The sequence below is a fragment of the Sus scrofa genome, chromosome 2 (genome assembly GCF_000003025.6).
Source record: "Sus scrofa isolate TJ Tabasco breed Duroc chromosome 2, Sscrofa11.1, whole genome shotgun sequence".
Classification (NCBI taxonomy): domain Eukaryota; kingdom Metazoa; phylum Chordata; class Mammalia; order Artiodactyla; family Suidae; genus Sus; species Sus scrofa.
Window position 1 is genome coordinate 27816098 of NC_010444.4, and position 13917 is coordinate 27830014.

General features: G+C 36.0%; 1 protein-coding gene across 1 annotated transcript in view; it reads left to right on the top strand.

Annotated features, from left to right (window-relative positions):
- The window catches only part of CSTF3 (cleavage stimulation factor, 3' pre-RNA, subunit 3, 77kDa), an 80926-nt gene that overhangs the window by 46641 nt on the left and 20368 nt on the right, over nt 1-13917 (top strand). The window contains 5 exon segments of the mRNA NM_001267844.1: nt 11192-11224; nt 11577-11674; nt 13014-13080; nt 13166-13200; nt 13286-13412. Coding sequence (NP_001254773.1) covers nt 11192-11224; nt 11577-11674; nt 13014-13080; nt 13166-13200; nt 13286-13412 — 360 coding nt within the window.

Genomic DNA, 13917 nt, shown 5'->3' on the forward strand with positions numbered 1-13917 from the left:
AATTTTAATTTACCATTTAGAAAAAAGTTTATGTCATATATCAATATTGGAGTGATGGGAAAGCTGCTATAGTGGGTCTAGAGTAGCAAAACCAATGGATCCATGAAGGTTAACTAGTAATTTTTGATACTTTGGACCAAATTACACACTTTCTCAAAAGTGAAACGTCATGCTCTTTTTTTCTTACTCAGAATTTGCAGATATTTTTGAAAAATAATGACTTGGCATGATGTTTACAAAGCGTTACTGGGAGCAGGGAGTTTAGACATTAAGTGAAATAGGCTAAGTCTATAAATGTCAAGTGAGGATTGTTGACAGATGCCCTTTAAATTGGGGCAAAATCAAATTACGGTCAGTCTTACCTTTGACAGTCTTGGTTGAAAATAATTTTGCCTAGTTTGCTAGCAGTTACTTAATAACTTTTTTAGCTTTGTAGGCTTGGCTGAGAATTGGAGAGCATTTCAAAATGAATTTAGGCATTCTGTGGCACAGCGGGTTAAGGATCCTGCGTTGCCACTGCAGGGTGTTGGGTCGCTGCTGTGGCGCAGGTTCAATCTCTGGCCTGGTAACTTGTGTGCCTCAGGCGTGGCCAAAAAAAAAATATATATATATATATACATATAAAACATGGAGGGAGTTCCTGTTGTGGCTCAGTGGTTAACGAACCCAGGTAGTATCCACGAGGATGTGAATTTGATCCCTGGCTCAGTGGGTTAAGGATCTAATGTTGCCACAAGCTGTGGTGTAGGTCACAGATGTGCCTCGTATCCTTCGTTGCTGTGGCTGTGGTGTAGGCCAGTGGCTACAGCACCAATTGGACCCCTAGCCTGGGAACCTCCGTATGCTGCGGGTGTGGCCCTAAAAAGACAAAACACACACACGAACATAAAATGGAGATGATTATAAAGAGAAAAATACCAATGAATTTCTTAGAAGAGGAATTTATTGCCCCAAGTCAGCTATGATTTTCTTTTCTTCTGAAAAACAAAAGCCCTACTCTACTGCTGTGAAACTGTTATAGAAATAAGATCTGTCACCGAAATAACTGAGACAGAAAAATATTCTGTTCTTCCAGTAATAGCAGCTTTGGCTTACAGTTTTGTGCGCATTTCTCTTGAGTTTTTCTCTTGCACTCTAGAGAGACACAGAGGAGATGGGATGGGGAGGCTAAGTAGATAGATATGTATCTGTTTTTAAAACTCCACTTATTTTTTAAAAATAATATATCGTGAGCATATTTCTGTTCAGTATTATAAGTATGCATCATTGCTATTAAAGGTTTATGTATACATGCATAATTCATTTCATTGTTTAGACAAAACTATTTATGTAGTCATTCTTCCTTTAATCACTTAAGTTTCCAGATTTTTGCTGTCATGCTAAAGAGCAGTGGAGTATAACGGCTAAGAGCTCAGTTCAGTTGTACAATCTCAGCAACTTACTAAACCTTCGTGTCCCTCAGTTTCCTCATCTCTAAGGAGTAAATAGTAATAGTACTTGAGTGTTGTAAGGATTGAATGAGTTAATACATATAAACTCAGAGTAGTGCTTGCATACATGCTGCTAATATTAGCAGTATTTTGTCATTGATTTCAACTTGTTGAAAATTCGTTCAGCTTTTAAATTTAAATTTATAATGGATGAACAATAACCATCTTGTTATCAGAGTCACTGATCTTTTCTATACTCAAATTTCCTTTTCACCTGTGGCATAGCCCACCACTTACCACAGCTTTTTCTTAGAATGCACTCCTTTCACTTCTCAGACATGATTTTATCCTTTTTCTCTTATTTCAAGTACTCTTTAGAGTTCCTTTTCTCTGTCTGATAATGGATATTTTTTGAGAAATTAATCTTTGGTTGTCTGTATATCCTCCTCTTCAGAGAATATACTTAATGCCGTAGTGGTATATATAAAATTTTTTAAGCAAGCTACTCAGATATACATCTTTAATCCCACTGTCTCATTTGAAAACTAATACCTTGTCTCCTAACAATTTCTACCTGAGTTATTTATGATCATCTCATATCTAACAAAAAGTAAACTTTATTGTACAGTGACTACCATGACACTTTTTTGTTTTTGCTCCCATGGAAAAATAACTATATTATAAGACATGGCACAAATGAAAAATAATTTAAATTTAATCCTATGTTCTTTACAATAATTTTATGTTTCTAACTAGATTATAAACTCTTTGGTAGAGTTCAGGTCCATATTCTCATATCCACTTGGTAAATCCTAAAATGCTTCAGATACTTTTTAGTTGGTTTAGAAAAGTGTAAAATTAATTAATACCTAATTTGGTTAGTACAAAGAATTAAAATGAACATAAATTTAATCCAGAACTGAAAATAATATTTTTGTTTAGCACATTTTAGTATCATTCATACTGAGACTCTATAAGTGGTCTATACTTTCCATGCATATTTAGCAAATGTTGTCTCTGCACATTTTAAGTGCCTAGAGGAACTGAAAATTTATGGGACAACAGGATTTTGACCAAACTGTTAAATGCAAATCTATGTGTATGTGTATGTAGGCATACATTTGTAACTACTTTTAATGGGAAAATCATAAAAATAATACAATATATTGTAGGAAAAAAGGAAGTACAGTTTAGCAAAACCTTAACTATCTAGTTTATCTGACTCCCTAAAATACAACTCCGAGAATTATAAAATGTAGCTTAATCCACCACTGTATCTCTAAAGCTAGAAAAGAGCCTGCCACATAGACACAATTATTTGTTAAATAAAAATGGATTTACTATCAGATACTCCTTTCCTGATATCTTTACTTTTAAAATTGGGACTGGGTGGTGGAAAGGTTCTGCAGCTCCTCTGGCAGTTTTATCTGTTGTTTGATCTTCAGTGTTTCCCAAATTTGTTAAAACCTCTTACATTCTTCTAAGACATAATTCTCAGAGTATAAGGGATTGAATAGCAGCAGAAAAGCGTAGTGAAAGAGTAAATTAATGGAAGATGGTGTATTTTTTAGGATTCCATTGGCCTTCAGATTTCAGGCTTGGGTATTGATAATTAAGACAAGCAGAATCAGGCAACTTCTGCAGCTCAGACTTAATTTAAATTGATTTTCCTAAATTCCACCAACGTGCACATGCTACACTTGAGTAGAAAGGATGTAGAGAACAAATTAGAAGTGTGGGTTTACAATTAGTTCAGTCTTTCATCGCATTTATCCTAAGCAACTGCCACTTAAACTCACTTGAGATGGTGCCTTGCCCTGCCTCTGCTATGTGGATCAGCAATATTGTAAAACACAAGTGTTTGGGTTTTTTGTTTGTTTTTTGGCCGCTCCTGAGGCATACAGAAGTTCTTAGGCCAGGGACTGAACTCAGGCCAAACAGTGACAACACCAGATCCTTAACCCACTGAGCCACTAGGGGACTCCTGAAAACACAAGTATTGACTTGCCCCAAATGGTTATTATATGGAAACTTTAGGGATTTACTCTTTTCTTTAGATTGTTCTGCATGGTTACTTTCCTCTGTAGAGACATCTTGCCAGTTGTGTTCATGTTTTTGAACCATTCAGAATTAATTTTACAGTTACTTATTAATAATTCTTAAAATTGATTTTAAAATTAACATTAAAAAATTCTGATGTTATGGGATTTGGTGGGAGTTTTTTTCCTCCAAGCTATATTATGAGGGGGGAAAAAAGAATTTGAGGAAATCAGCTAAAATGCTGTTGATATGTAGAGGTTTATTTCTCTGATAAGAAAAATGTTAGTTTTATAGGAACTTAGACCAACATTTTATAAAATATTTAATGAAATATGAAAAACGTTTTTAACATCAGTTATGAAAAACTGGTTTTGTATAGTTAAATAAATATTATGGCTTCTTTAGATCTTCATATAAAAATATTCCAGATAAAAGTCATAGCTAATCAATTCAACTGATTTGTCAAAAAAGTAATCTTGCAATTTTATGACATTGTTGTAATAAATAGTATATATATCAAAGGAAAACTATTAAAATTATCCTTAATTTCTTCCTGTGATGATTTTTTAAATTACAAAAATAATATAACCACATTATTAGCTTTAAAAAAATCATTTCATCACACTAACATGTAAATTGTTCATTTTTTGGTATGTTTCCAACCATTTAACATTTTTTTTGCATTAGAACAGAATTCTTGTTAAAAAATGGAAATCTACACTTCAGACACTTCAGATGATTGATTGTAAGTTAGAGAACTGAAGACTGAAGTTAAAATCCCCTGTTATTGGAGTTCCCGTCGTAGCCTAGTGGTTAACGAATCTGACTAGGAACCATGAGGTTGCAGGTTCGATCTCTGGCCTTGCTCAGTGGGTTAAGGATCCAGCGTTGCCATGAGCTGTGGTGTAGGTTACAGATGTGGCTCAGATCCCTTGTTGCTCTGGCTCTGGTATAGGCTAGTGGCTACAGCTCCAATTAGACCCCTGGCCTAGGAACCTCCATGTGCCACGGGAACAGCCCTAGAAATGGCAAAAAGACAAATAAATAAATAAAATCCCCTGTTATTTCAACTTATGTAACTTTACTTTCAATGTGATAAGATGTGGGCAGGTTCTAGTAGGCTTGCAAAATTGTGTGTATGTATATAATGCACTTTAATAGAGGCATTTATTGTTATTGAAGTACAGTTGCTGTAAGTTACAGATCTACAATATAGTGATTCACAATCTTTGGGGTTATTCTCCATTTTTAATTATTATAAAATATTGGCTATATTCCCCATGTTGTACAGTATATCCTTGTAGCTTATTTTATACCTAATAGTTTGTACCTGTTAATCCCCTATGACTATATTGCCCCTTCCAACTAGTAACCACTAGTTTGTTCTCTATATCTGTAAGTCTGCTTTTTTTGGTTATATTCACTAGTTTGTTGTATTTTTTTAGGTTTCATATATAAATGACAGCATATGGTATTAGTCTTCATCTGTCTGCCTTATTTCATTTAGCATAATGTCCTCCAAGACTGTGTTGCTGCAAATGGCAAAATTTTGTTATTTTTCATGACTGAGTAGTATTCTATTGTGTATATTTACCATATCTTTACCCAGTCATCTGTTGATGGACACTTAGGTTGCTTCCGTATCTTGGCAGTTGCAGATAATGCCACTATGAGCATTGGTGTATATATCTTTTCAAATTAGTCTTTTCTTTTCTTTTGTTATAGATCCAGGAGTGGAATTGGTATATCATGTGGTAGTTCTATTTTTAGTTATTTGAGAGACCTCCATACTGTTTTTCACAGTGGTTGTACCAATTTACATTCCTACTAATAGTATACGAGGGTTTCCTTTCCTCCACATCCTCACCAACACTTGCCATTTGTATTCTTTTTATAATAGCTATTCTAATACGTGTAAGGTGAAATCTCATTGTGGTTTGGATTTGTCTTTCCCTTATCAGTGATGTCGAGCAACTTTTCATGTGCCTATTGGTCATCATCTGCATCTCCTCTTTGGAAAAGATTCTATTCAGTTCTTCTGCCCTAAATGGAGGCATTTTTCTATTGGTTAATGACAGAAAGATCTGAGAATTTTTCTTTATTTTGAAAACTTAAGGGGAGTTCCTGTCGTGGCTCAGGGGTTAACGAATCTGACTAGGAACCATGAGGTTGCAGGTTCGATCCCTGGCCTTGCTCCGTGGGTTAAGGATCTGGCGTTGCCATGAGCTGTGGTGTAGGTCGCAGACACGGCTCGGATCTCAAGTTGCTGTGGCTCTCGTGTAGGCCAGTGGCTACAGCTCCAATTCAACCCCTAGCGTGGGAACCTCCATATGCCCAAGAAATGGCAGAAAGACAAAAAATAAATAAAATAAAAACTTAAGGAGTTCCCTCATGGTTAGGGATCCAGCATTGTCACTGCAGTGGCTCTGGTTGCTGCTATGACAACAGTTCAGTCCCTGGCCCAGGAACTTCCACATGCTGTCAGTGTGGCCAAAAAAAATTTTTTGTTTGTTTACATTTTTTACACTTGCATATATAGACAGTTTTTACTAAAATGCATAAATTCAGTTGTGTATCTGAAGTAGTCTCTTTTTTTTGTCTATTCCTTGCTCCACCAATAGATCTCTGCAACACCATAATTAAATTTGTTTTACAAAAATGAATTATATTAAACACATTTTAATCTTTTTTCATTCAATAAAATCTTAGGGAAAATTCCTCTAATTACTAGTTATAGCCCTGATTTGTTTTATATGGGCACTTAAAATTCCATGATGTGAAGGCATCATAATTTATTAGACTATTTCCAAATTGGTGGATGTTTACTTTGTTAACTGATATTTTTTGTCTGTGCCCATGGCATTTGGAACTTCCCAGGCCAAAAATTGAACCTGCATCACAGCAGTAACCTGAGCCATAGAAGTGACAATGCCATATCCTTCACCTGCTGAGCCCCCAGGGAACTCCTGTTAACTGACTTTTTTTTTTTTTTAATTTTTTATGGCTGTCCCTGTGACCTGTGGCACATACAAGTTACCAGGCCGGGGGTTGAATGGGAGCTGCAGCTGCGGTCTACGCCACAGCCACAGCCACAGCCACACTGAGAAGCATCTGTGACCTATGCCACAGCTTGTGGCAATGCTGGGTCCTTAACCCCCTGAGCAAGGCCAGGGATCTAACCTGTATCCTTACAGAGACAAGGTAGGGGGTCCTTAACCTGCTGAGCCACAGTGGAAACTCCTCCTATTAACTGATTTTGATGCTGCAAAGTTTGTGTAGTAAATAACTTTGTAAATCAACTTTATATCCAGGTACTTTTATTTCAGTGGGGGTAGGTCCCAGGAGTGGAATTGCTGTGTTAAAAGATGTGTAATCTTCTGAGTTGCCTGTTGTGGCTTTGCGGGTTAAGAACCTGAGGAGTATCCATGAGGATGTCGGTTTGAATCCTGGCCTCTCTGAGTAGGTGAAGTATCTGGCGTTGCCTTCAGCTGTGATGTAGGTCACAGACGTGGCTCTAGTCCCAGCGTTGCTGTGGCTGTGGTATAGGCTGCAGCTCCAGTTTGATCCCTAGCCCCCAGTAACTTGATATGCTGCAGATGTGGCTCTAAAAAGAAAAAAAGAAAAGATGTGTAGGAGTTCCCATCGTGGCTCAGTAGTTAACGAATCCAACTAGGAACCGTGAGGTTGCAGGTTCGATCCCTGGCCTTGCTCAGTGGGTTAAGGATCTGGCATTGCCTTGAGCTGTGGTGTAGGTTGCAGATGTGACTTGGATCCCACAGTGGCTCTGGCATAGGCTGGCGGCTACAGCTCCATTAGACTCCTAGCCTGGGAACCTCCATATGCTGTGGGTGTGGCCCTAGAAAAGACAGGAAAAAAAGAAAAAGATGTGTAATCTTTGAGTAGCTTTTGCCAGTGGCTTTCTTTAAAGGCCATAACAATTCATATTTCTTCTAGCAATGGATGAAGTCTTTTTCTCATCACTTTAGTAGTGTTAATACCCTCTGAAGCTTCTACCATACTGATTTGTATAAAAAGATAGCTATTATTTTAATTTGTATTTCCCATTTTGGAAATTTATACTGTGTGTGTGTCTTTTTGCCTTTTCTAGGGCCGCTTCCTGCGTCATATAGAGGTTCCCAGGCTAGGGGTGGAATTGGAGCTGTAGACACCGGCCTACACCACAGCCACAGCAATGCGGGATCCAAGCCGCATCTGCTACCTACACCACAGCTCACGGCAACGCCGGATCCTTAACCTACTGAGCAAGGCCGGGGATCAAACCCTCAACCTCATGGTTCCTAGTCGGATTCGTTAACCACTGCACCATGATGGGAACTCCCAATGAGATATTTTGAGAGAGAGAAAAGGAGCATACATATTCACATAACTTTTCCTTTTTTTTTTTTTAAAGGGTGCCATATTATTTTTAACCCTTTACATTTTCTCTCCTGGGAATTGCCTATTCATACTCTTTGTCAGTTTTCCCAATGTGTAAACTTGGTTTTTCTGGTCAATTGTGAGAACTGTGTATAATCTGTAATCTATATTTGGTAAGCTGGTGACTTGAATTCATCTAACTTCACTCCCACTTTCAACTCAGCCTATTTACCTATACTGAGCCAAGCAGCTGGATATAAGGAAACCTTAGATTCTATGACTGTCTGATAGAGGAGTCCTGATGGAGAGTCCAGGACAAGGAATAAGAAACTCAGAAATATTTGGCATCCTTCCACTGCCTTTCTGCCCAGAGGAATGTTGACATCATCAGATTGGCCTCCAGGAAACCAAAAAGGACTTGAATTGGCAGGCCTAGTCCTCCCTGCTCTTGAGCAAAGATTTCTCTTTGGTTTTTTGTCAGAAGACTACCAAGAGCCAGCTTGCTGTCTACACCTGCTACTCAGCTGTCATGCTAGAGAAGGTCGACTGCTACACGGGGACTACCAACTCGGAGCTCAGGGAATAGATAGAAAAAAAAAAATAATAATTGCATATCTAAGGATCCAGCAACAAGAAAGGATTATAGACTGTTGGGATAGGCCCCCAACAAAATAGAGCTGCTGAAGGAGAGAAAACCACTTAAACAAAATAATGGGAACACAGTGAGATTGAAAGTGCAGTATTAAACGCACTTTTTAAAAGCCATTTTTGAACCAACTACAGCAATAGGTCAAATGGAGGAAAATGGTAACATGGAGACTCTAGTGGAAGAAATATTTTTAAACCTAGAACAAAAAGGCAAAGAAAGTGTAAAAACAACAGATTTTGAGGATGGAACAAGGAGACCTAATGCGTATAATTGAAGTTCTAAAAGTAAAAAGAAACATTGAAGAGAGGCCATGGTTTTTAAAAGATGAAAAATCTTGAGCTGAAAAAGGTATGAGTCTGTAGCTTCAAAGAACATGCTGAATTCTAGGCAGAACTTGTATTAATGATAACAAAAGTCAATTACTAAGTACTCAGCTGGACAGTGTTCTAAGGGCTTAAATTTATTAACTCATTGAGTCCTTACAATAGCCCTACAAAATGGGTACTGTTATCCCCACTAATTCAGATGAAGAGAAAAGTTAGGTAGAGAGTCAGAAAGTGGATCCAAGAGATCTGACTGCAGAACTTTAACTAAACTGTCTCAAAGAGCAAAGACCTATATTTAAGCAAACCCTGTTAAAATTTATGAACTCTGAAGATCAAGGGTGAAATCTTACAAGTTCCGGAGAGAAAGAGCAAGTAATCAGCGAAAGAAAAATAGCCTGTCACCAGAGTTCTGATTTGCAATACCTTACCCAGAAAGCAGTGGGAAAATATATGTACAACTGATAGAAAAGGACCACAAGCCAAGAGTTCTCTAACCAGTTGAATTAAGTACCTATGAGACTGATAGATTTGCTGATACATCACAGTTGAATGATCTAACTCTTCCTACCATCTGATAAAAATACTGAAAGAATGGGAAATCTAATATTTGCCTTTGTCTTCTCACATACCAATTCTCCTACCTGGAATAACTCCTCTTTTTCTTTACCAGTCTAACACCTCATTCTTTTTTTTTTTTTAATTAAACTGTAGTTGATTTATAATATTGTGTTAGTTTCAAGTGTATACCAAAGTGATTCAGTTACATGTATATATATTTTTTTGGATTATTTTCCATTATAGGTTAATACAAGATACTGAATATAATTCCCTGTGCTATACAGTAAATTCTTATTGTTTATCTATTTTATGTATGGTAGTTCATATCTGTTAATCTCATACTCCTGATTTATCCCTCCCTCCAACCCTTTTCCCTTTGGTAACCAGCCATAAGTTTGTTTTCTATGTCTGTGTGTCTCTTTTTTTATATAGATTCATTTGTATTAGTTTTTAGATTCCACATATAAGTGAGATCATAAAATATCTGTCTTTCCCTGTCTGACTTACTTCACTTAGTATAATATTCTCTAGGTCCATCCATGTTGCTACAAAGGGCATCAAAGGGCATATAGTTTCATTTTAAGCCAGCTGATGGTGGATAGACACTTGGGTTTCTTCCATGTCTTTGTTACTGTAAATAGTGCTTCTGTGAACATTATAGTACATGTATCTGTTTTTGAATTTAGAGTTTCTGTCTTTATGGGATATGTGCCCAAGAGTGGTATTGCTGGATCATATGAACTACTTTTTAGTTTTTTTTGAGGAACCTCCAAACTGTTAACCATAATGGCTACACAAGTTTATATGCTCACCAACAGTGAAGGAGGTGCCTTTCTTCACACCAACATTTATTTTTCTTAGGCTTTTTGATGATAGCCATTCTGTCCTAACACCTCATTCTTTTTTTTTTTTTTTTTTTTTTTTGTCTTTTCTAGGGCCGCTCCCGCAGCACATGGAAGTCCCCAGGCTAGGGGTCTAATCAGAGCTGTAGCTGCCAGCTGCCAGCCTACACCAGAGCCACAGCAACGCGTAATCCAAGCTGCGTCTGCGACCTACACCACAGCTCACAGCAACGCCTAATCCTTAACCCACTGAGCAAGGCCAGGGATCCAACCCGCAGTCCCATGGTTGCTAATCGGATTCATTAGCCACTGAGCCATGACGGGAACTCCAAACGCCTCATTCTTAACATCTTAACTGCTTCCAGGAGTTTTTACAACCTCCCATGTCTGGATTTTATGCATCTCCTAAATGCTCCCATAGCACCCTTTACTTCCCCCTGTACAATTGTAAATTGTCAGCTCTATGAGGATATAGGCGAGCTATGTATGCTTTGTTCACTGTGGTAGCCACAGTGCCTAGAGTATAATATATAATAGGTTGACTGAATGATTAAAATTTATGTGTAGTCAAAATTAACAAATCTTATTTGCTGCTCTACTCAGATTGTAGCTATTCAGGGAAAATAAAGCTTTAAATTTGTCTTTAGTAGATGCTTAAAGCCATATTCAGGTATGCCTTGTTTATATTTCTGTATTCATCTTGAGACTGTTTTACAAAATTTTAAATTCACAAAATTCCAACATCAATGAATGTATAAAAATTTATCCATATAGAATCAATTATGTGTATGGAATATTTGCAATGAGTATTATCTGTGTTGGGTTCCAGACTTCTATTATTTGTTATTTTTGAAAGGCAGAATTAATAGGAAAATGTAGAAGTGAATTTGTAAGATTAATCAAAACACTCAGTATTTTAATACTCTAAAAAGAATGATGTTAATCCTATATTTTTCTTTTTCTCTGCAGATTAAAGCTAAAAATTATGATAAGGTTGAAAAAGTGAGTTCTCTTAAATAAACTTTTAATTTTGTGCTGAAGTTTAATTTAGGGCTTAAAATATGTAAGGTAAATATAGTAAAATGTTAACAATTATTGAATCTGGTTATTGATTATATTATTATATAATAGATTGATTATTTTATAAGTTCATTGTACTTAGTCTGCTGACCAAAATTATGAGAATGATTGTGATTATCTAAACAAAATATAGGGAATTGTTAGTCACAATTTATTTGTGAGAAGATAAATTTATGAAAAGAGCTGAATTTATTTCTTTAATGTTTCATTTCAACTATATACATGTGAAATTTATTTAACTATGAATTCTGATAATATTTTATTATATTTACAGCTGTTTCAGAGATGCCTTATGAAGGTTTTGCACATTGATTTATGGAAGTGTTACCTTTCATATGTCCGGGAAACCAAGGGTAAACTACCAAGTTATAAGTAAGTTAAATCAGGATCTTAATACAAGATATCTGCAAGCACAGTCAATACAATAGAAACACACCTTCTTTTAATTCCAGAGGGTGAAGCAGCTTTCAAGTTTGAAAAGTCAGGGTTCTCTGATAAGCCAGTAAACCACGGAAAAAATACTTCAAAGAAAAACACTGGCATTAGACTTGCTCTGGAGAACCGAATCATCCCAGCCCTTCTTCTGTATTGAAACATTGTATATTGACAACACCAGATCACTTTGTTGACAGGCTTGTTGTCATACTTAATAAAAAACATCTAATTACTTGTCATGGCATGACCCTTGGCAGGTTATGATGTGATATGCTAAGTATTCCAAGTCATCTATGACAATGGTATTGTTGTGTAGTTGACCTCCTCACTAGGACTTACCCCACCTAACCATCTTTGCTGAATCTAAATAATGTACCTTCTCAAGTGCTATTTTTGTGTATAACAAACAGGTAAATTATTTCTGTAACCAGAATTCTGTCTTTATTTTATTTTCCTCATTATCGTTTATTGTCATACATTGAAGTTCTTTCTCTGTACGTTTTACCTCAGAGCGAATAGATCTTCAGGCATAACTTGCCTTCTTTTTTTTAAATTTTATAGCATTTTTTATTATTCAGTTTGCATTTATAGTTGTACAATGATCATCACAACCAAATTTTATAGCATTTCCATCCCAAAGCCCCAGCACATCCCACCATCTCCCAATCTGTCTTCTTTGGAAGTCTGTGAGTCAGTATTTGTTCTGTGAAGAAGTTCATTGTGTCCTTTTTTTAGATTCCCCATGTAAGCGATAGCAGTTGATGTTGGTGTCTCACTGTCTGACTGACTTAGCATGACAGTTTCTAGATCCATCCACATTGCTGCAAATGCTATTATCTCTTTCCTTTTAATGGCTGAGTAATATTCCATTGTGTATATGTACCACATCTTCTTTATCCAGTCCTCTGTCAATGGACATGTAAGTTGTTTCCATGATAGCTTAACTTCTAAATGATAGAACCAGATATTTCCATGTGTGAATCTGCTACTTATAAGTAAGATTTGGCAAGTTAAATGATATAAAGAAAACATGACCCCTATCTTTGATAAGCTCACAAATGGTAAGGTCAAAGAAACAAAATATATAAATTAATGATATCGACATGCTAAACACAAAAGAAGTACTTTATGTATTTGCAAAGATGTCTTTACATTTTTTATATAAAAGAGTTACATGTGATTATATGATCAGAAGTTAGGATTATGTTTTAGTTATAGATGCATTTTAGTAACTGTACCATATACTTTAAAAATATGTTTTTTACATTTATTTCAGAGAAAAAATGGCTCAAGCATATGATTTTGCACTGGATAAAATTGGAATGGAAATTATGTCTTATCAGGTAGAATTAAATTTCTTTTTAATACATACAGTAATACATTTGAAGCTACTAAGGAAGATTACTGACATTTTATTTTATTTCTTAGATTTGGGTGGATTACATCAATTTCTTAAAAGGCGTGTAAGTATTTTTATAGTTTTTGATTTTCCATGTCAATAGTTGATTACTTATAATATAACTGATGGCATTTCTTATCCAATATCAGGGAAGCTGTTGGATCTTATGCAGAAAATCAGAGAATAACAGCTGTTAGAAGAGTTTATCAACGAGGTTGTGTTAATCCAATGATCAACATTGAACAACTGTGGCGAGACTATAACAAGTATGAAGAGGTAAATTAGGGCAGAGTAGTTAATTATTATAACCAAGCCATTTTTATTTTTATGCTTTGTGGACTTATGGATTCTAGTCTTTCTAATATCAGGTACCTGGATATCAGTGTTTGTTTTTATATTAATTGTAATGAAAGAACCACTCCTAATGTTTTTGAGAGTCTTATGTTACTGCTGAGTTACTCTGGGAGAACTATAATTCTTACAAAATCATTTTTACTCAGTGCTAAACCATATCCACACAATCGTACAGACATGCATTGCTACTGAGCTCTGATGAAACAGTTCCCTTTTAGAATTATTTTTCCAGTAGTAATGCTGAGTCGCAATGCACCTCTTTTATATAGTTGTAATGATATGATATGATTATTGCTTTACAACCAAGATGTGGGGCTGTGGTCTGGGATCTTTGTCTCAGAATTTGCTTTAGCCGCTGAACTAATTACCCAAATATTGTAAACATACATGCCAAATCAAGTGTCTTTACTTATTTATTTATTTATTT